An 18,216-nucleotide genomic window follows, 5' to 3' on the forward strand; every position below is an offset into this window, starting at 1 on the left:
AGCTATTGATCTGCAGAGTTTGGAAGGCAGCAGTGAAAAACTTTCAGCACATATAACTTTATCTCAGGCAATATATTTAACCTCATAGAATAGACAGTTTTTCCTGAACCTTCTGTTGATTTACCAATTATTTGTTTTAAATTTTGTTGTGACTAAATTATACCATCTATTTTCCAGTTGTATCCCCTTAGTTATTCAACTACTTGGGGTGATTTATATTTTTCAAACAGTAAGTTTATTCTTAAAGAGCTATGAGTTTAAGAGATTTTCCCCCCCAGATATTCTCTGTTTTTAGTTTCTGTTCTAGAAAACAAACATTCTTCAAGACTTATTTGTTTGACAGCTGCTCATACGTTTGCGCTGCCCTGCTGGTTTTACTTTGTTATTGTCACGGGGTTAAGCTTCACTCAATACAACCCAACCATCAAAACAGAAATTCGCTACTTCTCTTTATCTTTGTTAAATTACTTACTGAATCTCATAAGAGTTCTTCAACTTTTTTTTTTATTTCCTTTAATACCAATCCTCCTCTCTACACAGCAATATCAAATATTACCATATGTACTAGGATATCCCTTTTTTGACAGCACAAATTTTCTAGTTAATGTTTTATTTGACAGCTGTGCTACAAATAAAGAAAATTCAGACTCAAGCCTCTGCACTACTGCATATAAAAGGCTGTCTGAAAATAATTCCCACCACTGGAGGAAGGTTTTATTGTGCCTCCGCTGTACTAGCTGTAACCAGAAAGCATGATTTACGTTAAAAGTATTTCCTGTTACAACCCCCCCCTGAAATCTAATAAGAAAAAGATTCTTTTTTTGTTTAAGTGCTAAAATATAATTGAATTCAACACTTGTGATAGCTTGCCATTATACATTACTGATCACATCTTTTTCCCTTGCTGCTCCGCCAAGCTCAGAAAAGGTATTTGACTGCTATACTTTTGTTTTAATATTAAAAAAAACTTTTAACTGAATTTATTTAAATGAAACTACAACCAGATTTTGTTTGTGTGCTGGATATTAACAAATTGAAGAAATTTAGATAAAACTTTCTGGTAATTTGCTTTTAATCATATCAGAATCAGTTATGTCAGAATTAAGTTAACTAGTAATCTCTGATTATGATTTAAATACAGTTGCAATGACTTAATTAACAAGCCATTTGCAGATGAGTTACCAAAATATTATTAGTTTCTCATCATGACACTGAAGTCAGTTAGCCTTAAAAATAAACACGTGCTCACTTTTCAACAATGAAAAAATTAAGAACACATTAGTCAATATATTTTTAATGTAAGGCAAGAAATTGTGTGGAATATTTACCATACCTGGTTATTTTCTCTAAAGATCTCTTTAAAACCACGTTTCTGACTTTCACAAAAGAGAAGGTTAACAAAGTAGGACTGAACTGTTAAACTGAAGGTTCTGTGTAAAGGATTGCAGTCAGCCAACATACAGTAAACTTCTCATTTACAGTAGTAGTGTATTAAATTGCACAAATGACAAATGCCCCACCTCCAAAGTACGTCAGGGGTCCAGTCCAACTGTTCTGTTGTTTTATAAAATATTTTGGTTTGGTAAGTGTGAAACACTTTATTAACAAATCCATTTAAGTAATGATGAAGAACATATAGGATAATAACCCTGCTGGAAGGGTTGATGTCCCAGACACATTAACCCCAACTGGTCATTAATCCAAAGGAAGTGCCCTTCAATGAGATTGCTATTCCTATTATAAGGCAATGAATGGGAAGAAAAACATACATATTCCTTCTGTACCTCCATGATTCTTACCCTCCATGATTGTCTTCAGCATAACATGATATGGATGTAACTTTGTCAGTCTGCAGGGATCACACCCTTAGACAGAACTAAGGTCCTGCATATTGGCCAATTTACACTGTGTGAAAGGATTCATTCTTTTTAATGGCTCCATTTCTATCCTTGGGACCTTTTGGGACCCTCAGAATTTCAGAGGTTTTCTTTTCTCAAACACCTTCACTATGTTACTGGACTTATACACTTTGGTATTATTTCAGATGGGTTATGCTGTGTTTCTTAAAATATTTTTCTCAATTATATATAAAGCAGAACAGAATTTAATTCAGGTAAGCACTCAAGAAACAATTAATTCCCCTAGTATGCAAAGCTTTAAACAAACTCAGTAGATTGGTTTTCTTGTGAACCTGAAGAATTAAGCTCAGTGTGTCCCTTAAGTTTCAGAGACAAATGAATATGCACAAAGCAATAGTCAATGACTTCCGCTCCTGATAGCATTCTATGCAGAGTGGAGTGGGAAGAATTTAAAAATAATTCCTGCCATTCTTTGAAGAAGAAATATATTCTCATCCGCCCAAAAATGTTTCAGGGTAGTAGTGAACGGAAAATAGTACCATGCTCCCCACCTCAAACACATGCGTACTTTCTAGGTTTTTCTATTGGTTAATATTCCACTAACCTGTATCAGTAGAATAGACCCGGAAACTCTTGTCCCAAAAGCCACATACCAGGATATAACGATTGTCAGAGGTGATGACAAAACACTGGGAATGGACCTGAATGCTTTGGTCTAACAGGTCAGTGATTTGTCTCCTGTGCATACTTGTATTGCTGGCTAAAGAGAAGAATGTGAAAGAAGAAACATGGAGCATCAAAGTTAGCATCTATGTTCATTGAATTCTAACACCTTTGCAAATTGATATGCATGTAACTAAACTAATTTTATTGCTGCCCCTCCCCGTCCTCACTCCACACTCTTTGCATCTTGTTTGATATCTAATTGTACAAGGTCAGAAGGCACCAAGGTAATCATCTAGTCCAACCTCCTGTATAACACTGGCCACAGAACTGCCCCCAAAATAATTCCTAGAGCACCTCTTTAGAAAAACCACCCAATCTTGATTTAAAAATTGTCAGTGATGGAGAATCCACCATGACCTCTGACAAATTGTTCCAATGGTTAATTATTCTCACTATTACAAATGCATGCCTTATTTCCAGTCTGCATTTGTTTAGCTTCAGCTTACAGACATTGGATCAAACTTTTCTTTGCTAGATTGACAAGCCCATTATAAAATACTTGTTGCCTACGTAGATACTTATAGACTGTAATTAAGTCACCCCATAACATTCTCCTTGTTAGGCTAAACAGACTGAGCTCTAGACTATCACAACAAGGCAGGTTTTCTAATTCTTTAATTACTCTTGTAGCTCTTTTCTGAACCCTCTCCAATTTATCAACATCCTTCTTGAATTGTGGGCACCAGAACTGGACACAGCATTCCAGTAGCAGTCTCACCACTGCCAAATATAGAAGTAAAATAGCCTCTCTTTTCCTACTCAAGATTCCCAAATTTATGCACCCCAGGATCACATTAGCTCTTTTGACCACTGTGTCACATTGGGAGCTCATGCCTCACTGATTATCCACCATGACATTTGTGGCAGGAAACATGTCTTTCTAGATGTACTGTACAATGCCCAATATACTTTGAGGTATTATAATAATAGCAATTTCTTGTAGTATGTATCAAAGATGCAAGTAAACCCCTCTTTAAGTAAAATGCAACTGGAAAATATAAAAGCGAATAGTTGCAGGAGTACGAAGGATACACAAAAATATAATGGCTAATCAAAAATGTCTGCTTAACAGAGAAGAAAAAGTAGTGCCATTGTAATATAGTACATGTGGCACAACGTTAAGCAGTGGCTCCATGTAGTAGCCAACACTACAATTTCAAAATCTTACAATAGATGGAGTATATCTACCCAAGCACCAGTTGCACAACCATTAAAATAAAAATAAATAAATACATAAATAAATAATGGTGGTAATCACAAGCATTTGCAGTAGCATTTATACAGAACTTTAGATTTTGAGCACTATACAAATACTAACTAATTATTCCATCTTGTGGCATCATATTGACACTCACATGGGTCATCCGCAGGATTAGAACCTTTAGATCCACCACACAGATTTCTGCCACTTGAGCTACCTGAGTAACTGAAAGCAGCTATAGGTTGTCATCCTTTATGTGGACCAGCACTAGATGGGGAGGAGACACATTTTGCCAGTGGGTTTCATAGATATCTGCTGACAGCAGAGGAATGGTGAGACTCAGGAACCTTGAGTTCCATTCCAGGCTGTGGAGGGCAGTGCTCTCCAGCAGGCAGACTGTTCTTTCTTCCCATTCCCACCAAATGTGTCCACGTTACATGCCATCCCTTCCAACTTGTCCCTGTATCAGTCCTGTCTCTTCCCAACCCCAGCTCCTTATTCCCATTCGCCTCACCTACTAGTCCCAGTCTCCACTCCCCAGGCTCTCATCCCAATTCCAGTCTCCTTGCCCAGCAAGTCCGAATCTCACTTCTCTGGAGTCTCTGTCCCAATCTCCCCTAAACCCACGCTCCTTAACCCCAGTCATCTTGCCCATGCTGTCCCAGTTCTCCCTGTCCCAGCTCCTCATCCTACCTGTGTCTCTTTCCCACCCTGATCTCTAACTGCCCTTTCCCTTACCTATGTTCCCAACCACCCAGGACCCCAGTCCCAGTTTCTCTCCCTGGGCTCTTTGTCCAAACTCAGTGCTCCCCCCTGATACCACATCCCAATCTACTCCCTCTCCTGCTCCCGCCTGCAAGTCTGACTCTTGCTCCCTCTGCATTTGAATTGGCAGCTTCCTCCTTCATGTTGACTGGTCCCAGCAAGCTACTGAAAGCACAGGAAAAACAGGCTCCCTGCTCTCAGTTCAGGTGCCCGGACCTAGCTTCGACTTGGCCTGCAGCAGCCCTAAACTGTGAATCCAGGGAAAATCCTGTGTACTATGTCTAGGGCTGGATCATGCTCACTGCAGACAGATTTTGAGGCAGGGGGATTTAGCTCCTAAAATCTAAGAAGTCTCTACTGAGCATGTACAATCTGTGATTTTTTCAAAGGCTTATAACTTGGCCAAATTTGGGCAGATATTCATGTGGATAGCGAACGGCACATTGATGGCAAAAAGGCCACACCCCTGCCAAATTTCAAGCTCCTGCTCCAAAACATTGGGGTAATAGAGCTTTTCAAAGAACAGGTCATCAGAATTTTTTAATGTGGACAAAACAAAGTATTTTTCACTAGCCTCCTCATTGGAAACTGCTGAACTGTTTTGGCTGAAGTCATCTAAAATAATTCAACCTTAGACAGACACCTGGGATGGAAAATTTCAGCCCAAGTGATTAAAGTTATAAATTATAAGCCACTACTGCAAAACCTTCCAAAGTGAGGTACAAGAGATTATACATTTGAGTATAGGACACTGCGGGTATTATAAATTCACACATCTGAGGAGTTGTAGAAGATCCGTTTGAGAAGAGATAAAGCATGGTCTTGTAGTTTAGGCACTAAACAGACTTCTTCCGCAGACTAAAGCAAGTCATTTAAAGGCTCCCATTGCCTTTACAAGGATTTGGATCAGGCCTTTAATCTGTTTGTGCCTTGGCTCCCCATCTGTAAAATAATGATAACACTTCCTACCCTTTGAGGGCTTGTATGCTCTTATTGTTAAGCAATTCAGAGCAAGGACTGTTGCTTATTGTTTGTTTGTACAGTACCTAACACAATGGAGCCTTGATCTCCTCTGGGTTCACTGAGTAACAACAACAAACCTCTAGAAATGCTCTATGGAGAGCACTATGTTACTTTGATAAACAATGGCATAAATAAATAAATAAATAAATAAATAAGAAAAAACGTATACATTTATAAATAAAAACTAGGGAATGGTCAACGTGCACTTCCTGTGAACCATTTACTGTGCATATTAATTTTTAAAAGTAGTTAACTATTTGATAGACAAATCATATCACTCTACCATGCACATGATAGTGGAGAGTCAGGCAAAAAATTAATTTAAAAATAAGTAAACAGTCTTGGTTTTTAAATGCAATTATAATTGGTCAGTTCATGTTTTCATTCAATAAACTATCAGCCTGAAATTGTCAGTTTAAAAAAAACAGAGAAATTATGAGGCTTAAAAATAATAATAATATTTATTTATTGGCCTCTCAAATTAAAAATGAAGGAATATTTCTTTTCAAATTTGTTTTGTTTTTAAGGAGCCTCCAAGGCAGAATCATGTGCCAAGTTACAAACCGTGCTGAATTAGAGCCAAATTGCAATCCCCCCACCCAAAAATAAGGGTTTATACTATAAACGACTAAACCAACTATGCTAATATGAAAAGCACCACTATAATAAACCACTCATTTATTATAAAGATTCATTTAAATGAAAGTGAGACTCTTTTCTCCCCCCTTAACAACACAGACACACACACTTAACCACTGATGGTGATCCAAAAGACTGCAGTGCCCTAGAAAGATGAATACTAATATCTTAACACTAGAATTGCCCGGGCAATAGATTTCAACTTTGGAACTGCTTTGCAATTACGCATTAATCCCCTCAGCGTGAGCAGCAGGTCTAAGAAGAAAGGATTGATCTCCTTTAATGATGAAACCCTGGCGCCACAGTTTTATTTTTCACAACACAGTGCTGTTAAGAACCCCACTGGTATTATGAAAATTTCCTCGGCAAAGGAGCTCCATCACATTACCAGTGCACCAATTCATCATAACGTGCCTCGCTCCTGCTCATCAACAAGTCTGAGTGATGAAAAGATCCAATATTATCCTGACAGTACTTCATGCACATTCTCAATCACACATTATTACAGCATCCATATTAATTTTCACTGACACGCGTCCTAGGCCTGTTCAAATTAGGCAAACCAACGAGGGGGAGTTGATGAAATACCAGCATAGCCACAGCTCATTGCATTCCAATTTGCATGCAAATGGTTTATCAGGAAAATTCCATTCCCAGCAACCAGCAAGTGAAAAACAACCGTAATCTACACTTCAGGGCCACCATACAGAGCTTAATGAATCGCAAAGAGAGAGGAAAGTGACAGACCTATGAGAGGATCGATTTCCACAGGCAGCTGGTATGGCTGGTCCTGTACAGCACCTTGATGAGCTGAAATTCAGGAAAGAAGATTTTAAAAGTCAGCATTATTTTCATATGTTGGGCACATAAAAATGATAAATCAAACCCTATATGCAACTGTTTAACCATTCAAGTTTCTTTCTTGATTAAATAAAAAAATTTCCAGGCGCTTTCACGGGCTGCTTATTAAACATTTATTTTAGATGAGTGCTATTCTGAATGTGCGCCTTCATCAACGTCTCAGGTCCTGAGCCATAAGCGATAGCAGATGCTTTACTGGCAACCTCTCATGTCGCAACAAAACAAAATTAAATGGTAAAGAGCACTGAAAACAAAATGTGACAACCATCTGCTGACTGTAGCAAATACTATTTTCCTCCCTTTTCAAAGGGCTGCTTTGAACAGCAAAGCACAACGGACCTTTCAAAAAATTTCAGTTTGTGATGGAGACAGAAATCTCCAAGTGATATAATATTTAATGCTTCATCTATCATTGAAAAATACTTATTTGCAAGTTTTAATAAAACTAAATAAATAATTCTGCAGGCCAACATTTTGAATAAATGTCCAAGCACCTGGCATGTTTCTGGAATATTTACCTACTGGATTTTACTTCAACATTAGTTTTCCACAGCTTCAGTCAAAAACCCCCAAACCCTCTTGGAATTGGAAGCTACTATAATAGATAAATCATAGGTGTAACATCTCTCATTTCTCCAATTACCTCATAAAGCATAAGCTTTATAAAACTTAATATCATCAGACTGATTTCATAGTTCAAATGCAACTCAACAGCAGTGCTGCAATGAAACATTAATATTTTATGAAACAGTACCAGTTCTAGCCCTGTATAGATGTGCTTTGTTGGACACTGATGTCATAAACTGGTTGATAAAGCCACCAGACTGGTTGAGTGAGGCAGGTGTGGGATTTTAAATAGTAGTCAGTGACAAGCGATTACTTGTCAGCTAAACATGCTTTGTCATGATGACTCATAGTGCAAGTATTCCCTGTGGACGGTGCTATGATCACAGTAGGAGATATGGAATAGCTATAGTACTGGCCTCCTACACCTACGCAAAGCCCAATTTTACTACTGGATTTAAGGGTTACTACATCTAAGGCTAACTTCAGGTCCTTCCCATTCCAGGAAGCCATATCCAGCTCCCTCAAAAGTGGCACTCCACAATAGACCACAATAGTAGTGGTCAGTGTACTAGCTCTCACAGGATTTTTTGAAGTGTAGATTTTTCTCCGGCTCCCTACACAGAAAGAACACTTCTGAAGTGCCTGACGGTGTATACAATGACAGTGGCTCAGAAACCTGTCTTACTGTGCTGCTGTTTCTGGAGAACAGAATATGGAGGTAGCTGTCTGCAGGCATTTGTTGCTGGCAAATAGATCACCAACTAGCACACGTATGGAGAAGCCAAAGCAACTCCTATAATTTTAGAACATCCACCAGATATTTTTTCCTGAATATTACTGTTGAATTTTATGCATTCTTGTAGAGATTTTTAATCCATTGACTATTGAAAGTATGTTTAAGGTCATATAGTAGCATGGGAGGCTGTTGTCATATTCTTTCCATCCAAATGCGGAGAGTATTATCCACAGTTTTTAGTCATGTCTTTGTCAGCTATTTAGACAACATATTTTGTTTTTGGTTTCTTTAGAGCTTTTTAGGTGGGTGAAATGGTGCTGGAATAAAGCCAAGAGTTTTCCAATTGGACATTGTTGATCAGTGATTTACAACAGCTGGAAAAGAGCATTGGGGTCATCTGGCTTTTTTCAAAATGTAATCAGAGGGATGTGGGTCCAAATTTCTTTACAGGAAACCAGTGATGTAGACATTAGCCTGGTCCAAACATTAAAAGATTGTCCTCTATTTAAACTATTTGGGAAGAAGCTATATTTTTCTTCATAGAAATCCTCTGACCAGCTAATAGTTTACTGCAGTGCCATCAGAAATGAATTGCCTTTTGTGGGTCTGGCTTGAGGCTGCTGTAATTATGGAATGAGGATGAGTCCCCTCAAGGATTAGAAAATACAGGAATTCAAAACAGAACTGTCTATATGTTAATGTCCAACAAACTACAAAAAGGATCATTAAGATAAGTGGTCTTGTTTACGGATATGTTGTTTCTTTTTTTATTGGCAAAGACTTTCAAGTGTCTTGTGTTTTGGATTTTTTGGGTGTCCATGTTGCAGGGGATGTGGGCATTCTATATATTTTCAGTTTTGATTTCTGGTTGTGGTTTTCATAACCAACAAGTAGGAGCTAGCAGAGACCAACTCAGGAAAGTTGTGAATTCTTCTGTGGCAGCAGTACCTCCCAGACATTAGAGAGGTTCCCTCTTCCATAATCCGGGCACAGGGCTGAAAAGGAGGTCCAAGATGGACAAAAATCTCATCAGGAACAAATGAGGGCTGGCCCAGAGCCATGTTCCTCAGGTACTGGACAGCACTGCCTTGTGCTTTACAAGTCCTTTGTGCTGAGTAACTGTTGGGAATATATTTAGCCTATTGGATGCTTGCAAATATTTATGATGATAATAAAATGGTGACCTGTTGCTTATGTTTTCTTGGATATTGCCTGTTAGAATTAGCTTTCTCCTGAATAACTTGTGGCTTAGCAGAACTTGAATTGAGCTGTAGCTCACGAAAGCTTATGCTCAAATAAATTGGTTAGTCTCTAAGGTGCCACAAGTACTCCTTTTCTTTTTTTGAATTGTAGTGTTCAGTTGCACTTTAGAAAGGTCATCTTTGTCTAACTGCAATGAATACAATGTACCAATGAACTGGATTAGCATTTGCAAACAGAAATTTACAATATTTCTACTGCCAATTTTGAAACAAAGCCAACTGAAAAATACCACTTGGTGGTGGTGGCAGTTTCTAATGCTAAAATTTCTTTACTTACCAGGAAGGTTATGCCACTTGTTCACAGCAAATAGCCTGTTGGCAGTGACTGTGATCACAGCAGGAGTTGCCAGACCAGACTGGGTGTTGGCTGCTACATGAGTGACAGGGGAGTTGGATGGGAACTTTAGGACCATGATAACATCCTGTTGAGCTTGGTCTGTGAACATCAATGGACTCTGCAGGAGGAGATACTGTTGAGTGGGCAAACAAGAACCCAAACACATGGGAAAAGAAAAGATAGGGAGGGGGAAAGAAAGACAGGACAGAACAAGAGAAGTAAGACTGAATTAAAATAAGCAAGAACCAATAGCAGCTGCAAGTAAAAGTAAATGAAGTAGCAGTAAACAGGCTAGTGTAAACAGCTATTTTGCGTGGACATCCTTCATGTATGCCATTAAGGTAGCAGCACTGCAGAAAAGGAAATGATCTAAAGTCAATGTTTGCTGCAGGTTCCATTAAAAAGTTTCCAGTTGCCTGTCTCTGGCAAATGCATTATCTTCCATATCTACAGAGGTAGCACATCAAGGAAAGTAATTTCAGAGAAGGCCGTAACCAAGAAAGTGAGAAATTCCTGCTCCCAGAGACCATCCCAGGCTCCATTTAGTTGGCAGACTAAGATTTTGACAAGCCAAATGAAAAAAAAAAGCAAATAAATAAAATATATGTGCATACAGTAAATGCACGCACTGTGTATATTTATGTTGTATAGAAATAAGATTTAAGCAATACACAGACAATTATAACTCTCTTTTTAAGCAAAACATAATTAAATGTAATTATAAAGGAAACATTTATAAAGTGGACAGAATCACGCAGACATCACCCTATTCTGTTGCAAATACCTTTGCTTCCTACAAAAGCCAAAGAGAGGAAATAAATCTAGATTCTCCCTAGTCCAATCAATATAATAGTTTTGTTTTCAATTTAATTAATTAGAAAGTTTATAACTAAGACCCCCAAGATCACTGCGAATGTTAAAATCAAATATTGATTTTCACAGATTTGGTAAATCCGTGTAATTTGAATGTTAAACAGTTACAGAGTTGAGAAAGTAACTGAACTTAACAAGTTTGTTTTCACTAATATATGGTGCACCAAAAAAAGTAAAAGCTATGATGACAGAGTTATTACTGTACTGTCCACTGTCATCCATATTCCTTTAGTATTTCTTCTTCCCAATAACTAAATTAATATCTTTATAAAAATATACTGGTCAGTACATTTGGCTGTTTTCTACCTGCAATGTTCCAGTACATATATGCATATATATATGTGTATGTAAGTGCATACATTTAATATATATTTATACAGAACTAATAAAAGAAATTAAATACATTTGCATTTTTATTATCACGCCTTTTAAAAAAGTTATTAAGAGTACTTAGAAAAACATATTACACTCTGAATTCCTATTTAGTCTTTGCATAAAGGTGTAAATAAAAGCAACTAATAAGCTACCCAGACACCCTTCTGAACAAGTGGCTAAAAGCCAATCAATATTATGAGTTAATCCTCCCTGGATGCTCATTCAATTAAAGGTGTCAGTAATGCCTCATCTGATGTGGCCTCAATTAAATCCAGCTATCTGATGGTGTGAAAACACAGGGGGATACAGCAACAGCAGCAAAACCAGACATATAGGCAGCCTTCGTGTGACTGCTAATTACTACACCTGGTGTATATTATGGCTTGTGCACTTAACTGCACATGGTGGCTTTAATTTCTGCTGTATTCACACACAGAGAAAAAACCATTGAAACTTCAGTGAATAGTACAATGATTACGATGATAAAGCATTTTTATGCGTCATGGAAAAAAGGCCCTCCTCCCTATATACTACACTGTAATCCCAATTTTTCCCCTCATGGAAGCCTTACACTATTTTTTAAATTATTAGAATAACAGTTTGTAAAATTATATGTTAATAACCAAAGGAGATGGTACAGTAAAAATGTGAACCACAACTTAGTTTCTGTATGTACAGCTAGAGAAGTTAGATATAATTAAATTCATGAAATGTAACTCCTTTCATTAGTTGCCCAATATTTACTAGGGTCATCATCATGTACTATACTCTGATGAAATTGTACAGTCCTTATTACACAAACTGCCTGGTACCACACCAAATTTATTCAGCTAAACCTGTGAGTCAGTGACAAGGAAGTCAATAGACACAGGCTGGTAGTTCATGAATAAGAAGTTGTAGGTCTATTAGGCTCCTATTGCACATGGTGTGTAAGTCATGATATATAAATTTTAGGGTTTTGTGTGTATTTTATCTAAAGGCTCTTCCCGTTCAGGGACTTTTTTAACCCTAACAACATAAGTTTCACAGACCCTAAAAGATAGAATTCCCTTGTTTATACTTATTTTTAAAAACCACAGACCATCTTTGACCATTAAGGGAATGTAACATATAGAGACTCATGAATTAATAGAATGTTTGGTCCATTCTGTCACAATATAATTTAACACACTTAGGTTCTGAGTTCTATGATGACAATACGAAGTTATTTTAGACCCTGGGGCTGCATATGGCATAAAATTTAATTGTGTTAATAAAATTATATTTACAAACAAGTAGAGGTAAAATAGAAGGCATGTTAATACTCAGTGCCTGGACGTTATCATTCTAGTGTTATTGCAAAACACATTAAAACAAATTCTTCACTATGCAAGTTTCAGCTCAAGAATTCCTAGTTTTTAGGGGAAAGGTTATGGCTGGGAGAAAAGAGTAGGGGCTCCACCTCCTAAATCCAGAGCTCTTGGGGGATCTTCCAAAGGCTGGGATAGTCCCTTGTTTCCAGCTTAGCTGGCTCCCACCAGCACAGATACGCATGGAGATGTATATTTTCAGGTACTCCCTTCCCCAGGTACCAGCTCCTGGCATCCACCTCAGGAGTTGGTCTACATGACAGAGCATAGTGGTTCCCAGTCCTTCCCGCTCCCCACCCATAAATCTTCTACACAGGGTTCAACTTCTGGGGGCTCTTGTCTTCCCCATAACATTTAGCCTGACTCCACTAGTTCAAGCTCCCTTCCATTCAGAGAAAACAAGAGAAGCATATGGGCCATAGATACTAAAAGCCAGATCCTATAAGGTGCTGAATGCAATTTGAGAGGTTCTGAGATCCGTCATCTCCATTAATATTCAAAGTGAATTGCGGATGCTTGCACCTCAATATAATCTCACAGGATTGGGCTTGAAATGCCGAAACATTTGGATCCACTAGTTCTAACACATTAGCAAATTACACTGACGAAGTGTTTTTAGGTAACACTGATAAGTTTCTGTACTGTGAATTGGCACAACCTTTTTAGCAGTCAGTGAATTAATAATATTCAAGCATTGCATACACTAGCAATGACTGATAACTCAGAAAGTTGTGTTTATAATTCAATGCACAGAATCTTAAATCCCCCCCACCGCCCACACACCCCCCAAAAAGAAAAAAAATCTGAACATTTAAAGCAACAGTGCAGAAATAAACAAAAGTGAATGGCTCACAAAGAGTTAATATGATACATACCACCTGCATGGCAGAACTTCTTGGAGGATGTGGCTCTATGAGTAGTTGGGTAGGGGTCTGTCCAAAACTTCGTATTTGAGCTTCAACAGCCTGGAAAAGGCACAGGCAGGTTTGCATGTTAAGAGGTGCTAATTACAGGCAATAGAACCATAACTGTCACCTGAAAATGTCATTCCACACTTCTGGCTTGTTTCATGTTGAAAATCAACCCCGTGTGTTCACTGTGGGGCTAAGTGCTTGGCACTGGTACTGAGAATGAGGTAATCATTTTAGAACTGTGGATGCTATTTCCATGAGAAACTCTGCAAAACCTCATCCTGCTCAGTGATATTAAACAGAAACTGGCTATTATAATCAGTAACCCTCCTTATTGGCTCCATTTCTCCTTTCTAACACTGGCTTATCCTTCTTACGTCATACTTCAGGAACAAAAGCTAATCTTTTACAGGTACTAAGAAAGGCTCCAACTTTTTGTTTAACTTCAAGCGTCCAGTTTCATGTCAATAATTAAGACAACAAAAAAGGGTAACAGCACGTATTTTTTCAATATATTTTTATAAAAAAGGAAGACAAATTAATTGCAGGGTGCATTATACTACTAACAACCAATAAGAATGTAGAGGAGATAGAACTGGAAGACAAAAAACAGCACAAACTTTAAATAAGTTCTACCATATACATTCATCAAGAAATATTTTATTTAAATTGCCAGAATCTTTTTCTCTAGACACCTAATCACTTTAAACAATCAAAGCAAATGCAACCTCATACTTTGCTATTCTTTTAAGTAAACATTTTGAGATGTAAGAACCCTGCCTGCCTACGTTGTTGATCTAGATTTTCTGTGTTTACACTATTGGTCTAAAAGAGACTATGGATTTTGAAAAACCTTAAAGTCTGATTTTCAGAAGCACCCATTCTCTGAAACATCAGCCCCTTAAAGTGATCCAAACAGAGTGCCCAAAAATCAAGCACCCAAAAACAGTAGTCACCTTTGAATGTTTAGGCCGTTATGTTTATCCTCTTCAAGGTCTCTATTTTCTAGTTGCTTCACACAAAGACCCCCCACTGACTTCCACAGAAAAGGCTCTTAATGCTTCTACTGCTTACCTGGCACTTTGTATTTTTTAACCACTGGTTAATATTTCTGTGATGGCTGAACAACACCTACAGTGAATTTTCTCTAGTTCATTCATTTCAGATAAGGATAAATTACTACTCTGAGAGATGACATAGCTCAATGTAGAAGCAACAAAAGCAAAAAAATAAACGCTACCTGAAGCTCTTTCTGAAGATTTGAGGTTTAATTAGACAGACAGCCTTATAGAACAGAAATGTGCCATTCCAAAAGTATTTGACCTTACTGCTAAGATAAATTTTTTTGATATATTTCAATAAGCTAAAACAAATGTTGCAAATATTCTGGGGACAGATTCTGATACTCTTACTCATTGAACGCTCCCAGTGCAATGATTTCATTGGGATTGCCCAAGGAGTAAGTGTCTCAGAATCTGATCCTAACCATATTAAAGCTCAATATCTTAAAAACCTGACTTTTAAAAATACACACACACACTTGTGCTGAGACCCAATGGGCACTTTCAAGCCAAAACACAATCACAGTCCAAAGCCAAATTGACATATCTGCCAACTGGTGACCAAACACTGCAACATGCTAAGCCAGTTAGAGTCCCTACTCTCTAGTGGTTGGACTTGCTACGTTTGAATGTACTCACAACTGAAATGAAAAGTTGGACCTTTATGGATAGCAGCTCTCTTAGGTGAACCAGAAAGGAAGTGGTAGGAGCAGTGCTAAGCAATCCTTGGCTGCAGTTTATTATTTGCATATGAAACTATTTAGGACAAAGCTGTAGATCCTGTATGAATAATGAACTCCTTATAAAAGATAAGGGTCTCAGATATAATGCAAAACAAGTAATTTGTTCTTCAACCAAAACGTTGTACTCTGACTTTTAGCCGGAAGCGAGCACTAGTTACAGTACAAGCCCACAAAAATGGGCTTCATAATGGATAAAATGATAGAAAAATGCTTCTGGCCTGTCACTTTCCTGTTACATTGTTCCACAACAGACCTACACAAGTTCCGCCCTTTCCCACATCACAATCCTCATGCAATGCCCAGAGGAAGGATGAAAGAGTTTTGTCACGCCCAACGTTCTTGGTGCATCCTTTAACGGCTATCCCCATAATAGGATGGCGCCACTACATACCACCGTCCCTGCACAGCATCAGGACTCACAACCCCCTCTCCCCTCACAAAGTACTGGAAACAGAAACCAAGAAAGAAAGAAAAGAAAATATCTACTGCTAATGTAGCACACTGCACCTACAGCCACCACACTGAACAAAACTGCACTAATTCACACCTTTAAAATATGTTGATCAATGAAAGATCAGTGGTCAAGAGCTATTCTCCAGTCAAGACCTCATAGCAGTTAAGACTCCCACCTTCACTCAGCAACACAGAAATTCTGTTCGACAAGACTATACATCTACTGTTGACCCACACAATCCTCTCAGGATACTTAAGATATCACACTCCCATAATACAGGCAGGGCAGCCGTCTTCTTCCCATCCAGCCTTAAAATGCAGAAGAGGATCTCCAGGGGTTGCAAACATTATTTGAATATATCCACTTAATCTGCATGTCAACAAAAAAAAAGTCAGACTTACATCCCTCTAATCTACAGAGCTCCAAACAAAAGGTTTCCTGTTGGAATGGACAGAGATGCTGATCATTATGATGGTGACTTTGCCAAGGATCATTGCCCTGGAAGACCTCAAACTGCATGCGGCCACACACACACACACACACACACACACACTTCCCTGAGGCTATGGCCCAAAATCTTCTATCAAACTCCAGGCAATATCTGGACCGTGCATATAACATGGCACACACTAGACTTGATCTATGGATTACGAGTTCACAAAGAGAGAGCTTCCCTATCCTGAACCAGGCACATTTCCTCCTCCAACCAGAGACAAAATTCCAAATAACCAAAAAGTGCAACATCCCTGGGCCTATGTCTGTTAGATTATGGAGTCACCTAAATTAATATTAAAGTCATGCCCTACCAAATAGCCAAGGAGAAAAAGATCTGTTGAAACACTATAACCATACGCATAGTACAACCGCCATAGACACAATGACACCACAAATACCCTCTTTTCTCCAATTTCTATGTTCTCTGAAGATCTGTGACAAGTGAAAAAGGAGGAAAGAAAATTTGGGTACTGATGTGTAAATTGAAGACAGTAGCAGACAGACTTCAGCACAAGAAATGCTTGCACACCTTCTCCACAACTGTGAGGGAAGGCAAAGAATTTTTTTCTTTTCAAACAACTGCAGCCTTTTAACTACAACTAGGAGAGCTCTTCAGCACAGTGAGCCACTTAGTAATCACTGTTTGCCTCCAAAAATCATTCCAGAAGCCAGCATCACATGGTCTGAAGAACTGCAAGCTATTGCATAGCATAGATCAACTGAATCCAGGATGACCTGCCCAAACAACAGAAAGTGTACGATGTCAGGACTGGAATCAGTCTTTACTTTTCCCATTCACATACCAAAAGAGACACTTGAAGTAGGACAGGGCATTTTAGCCATCAGTTGCAAGTCAGACTTCTGCTCCTCCTGGTAAGGGAAGATCAGCTAGAATCACATGTAGCCTCTACTGAGAGATAATTAATGCCTCTTTTGAAATGGAAAACTTACTACTCATCTTAGAGCATGCAACAGTTTGATCAGTAGTCAAGAAATCATCACCTGACCTTCTGGATCTAGCAAATTACAGCTCAGCATCTAACCTCACTTTCCCGGGCAATTTTGATAATGACTTTAGTCATGCTGATCGATGACTTCCTCTTCTCTGTTGACAGCAGGAGGATATGTGTTCTTGCTAAATCTCTCCATGGCATACAGTAATGTGGATAATTATGGATATTAACTATTGTAAATAGAATTTAAGGAAATGATGATAGATAATTTAAAATATCTTCACAGTTATAATTTTAGGATGCTTTAGAGTGTTATTAAGTGATAAAGCTTTCGTTATGAGATATTAGTATCAAGCTCCCATCATTTATTCATTAAGTAAGATGAAATTTGTGTAGCTAGCATGGTGAAACTTTCTCCAAGGCGTCATGTAACTGGAAAGAAACAATCTTTGTTTGAAAAATTCTGTTAGTACTACATATTTTTATCTCTGAAGACATGTTGCATACAACAAAGTAAAAGATTGCATTGTCCAATATTCTGTTCCACTGCTTCTCAAATATCTTAGCAAAATAGCCTTCTTCCTGTTAATCTTCTATAACAAATAACTTAGGTATGGTCATAATTGTTCCAGATGCTGTAACGTGTAGTAATAAAGTGAAACAAGTTATACAAATCCTTTACAACAATCCACATGATACGTCTCTCAACCCACTTTGACTTTATATCACAAAGGATTTTTCACATTAATTAGAGAACCTATAAATTAATTTATAAACACAAGTATTATGAGCAAAATTTCATCAGTCAACGGATTCCATTTGTTTATAATGATAACCATTTGCTATATATTCACAATCTTTTCTTTTCTCCCCCACCTCTTTCTTTGGCAAAATTAAGAGAGAGGAAGAGAGAAGAGAAAAACAAATGATGACTTAGCTTGGTTAAAATGTAGTTTTTGGCTACTGTTTAACACTGATATTTCCAGTCTTTGGACACATTTCCTGATCTAACTGGGAAAAAAGTTA

At 38.0% G+C, this 18,216-nt stretch overlaps 1 protein-coding gene across 8 annotated transcripts in view; it reads right to left on the reverse strand.

Annotated features, from left to right (window-relative positions):
- LRBA (LPS responsive beige-like anchor protein) overlaps positions 1–18,216 on the reverse strand; it is a 549,006-nt gene that overhangs the window by 33,602 nt on the left and 497,188 nt on the right. For 5 of the 8 annotated variants that reach the window (XM_043545801.1, XM_037897376.2, XM_037897377.2 and 2 more), the window contains exons 49-52: positions 13,449–13,538; positions 9,917–10,109; positions 6,961–7,023; positions 2,464–2,619 (exon numbers count right to left, since the gene is read on the reverse strand). In XM_043545801.1, the coding sequence (XP_043401736.1) occupies positions 2,464–2,619; positions 6,961–7,023; positions 9,917–10,109; positions 13,449–13,538 (502 nt within the window). The remainder of the gene's footprint in view (positions 1–2,463; positions 2,620–6,960; positions 7,024–9,916; positions 10,110–13,448; positions 13,539–18,216) is intronic. The other 3 variants (XM_043545802.1, XM_043545803.1, XM_037897378.2) reach the window with 1 other exon arrangement.

Source organism: Chelonia mydas, chromosome 4 (assembly GCF_015237465.2).
Source record: "Chelonia mydas isolate rCheMyd1 chromosome 4, rCheMyd1.pri.v2, whole genome shotgun sequence".
NCBI lineage: Eukaryota > Metazoa > Chordata > Testudines > Cheloniidae > Chelonia > Chelonia mydas.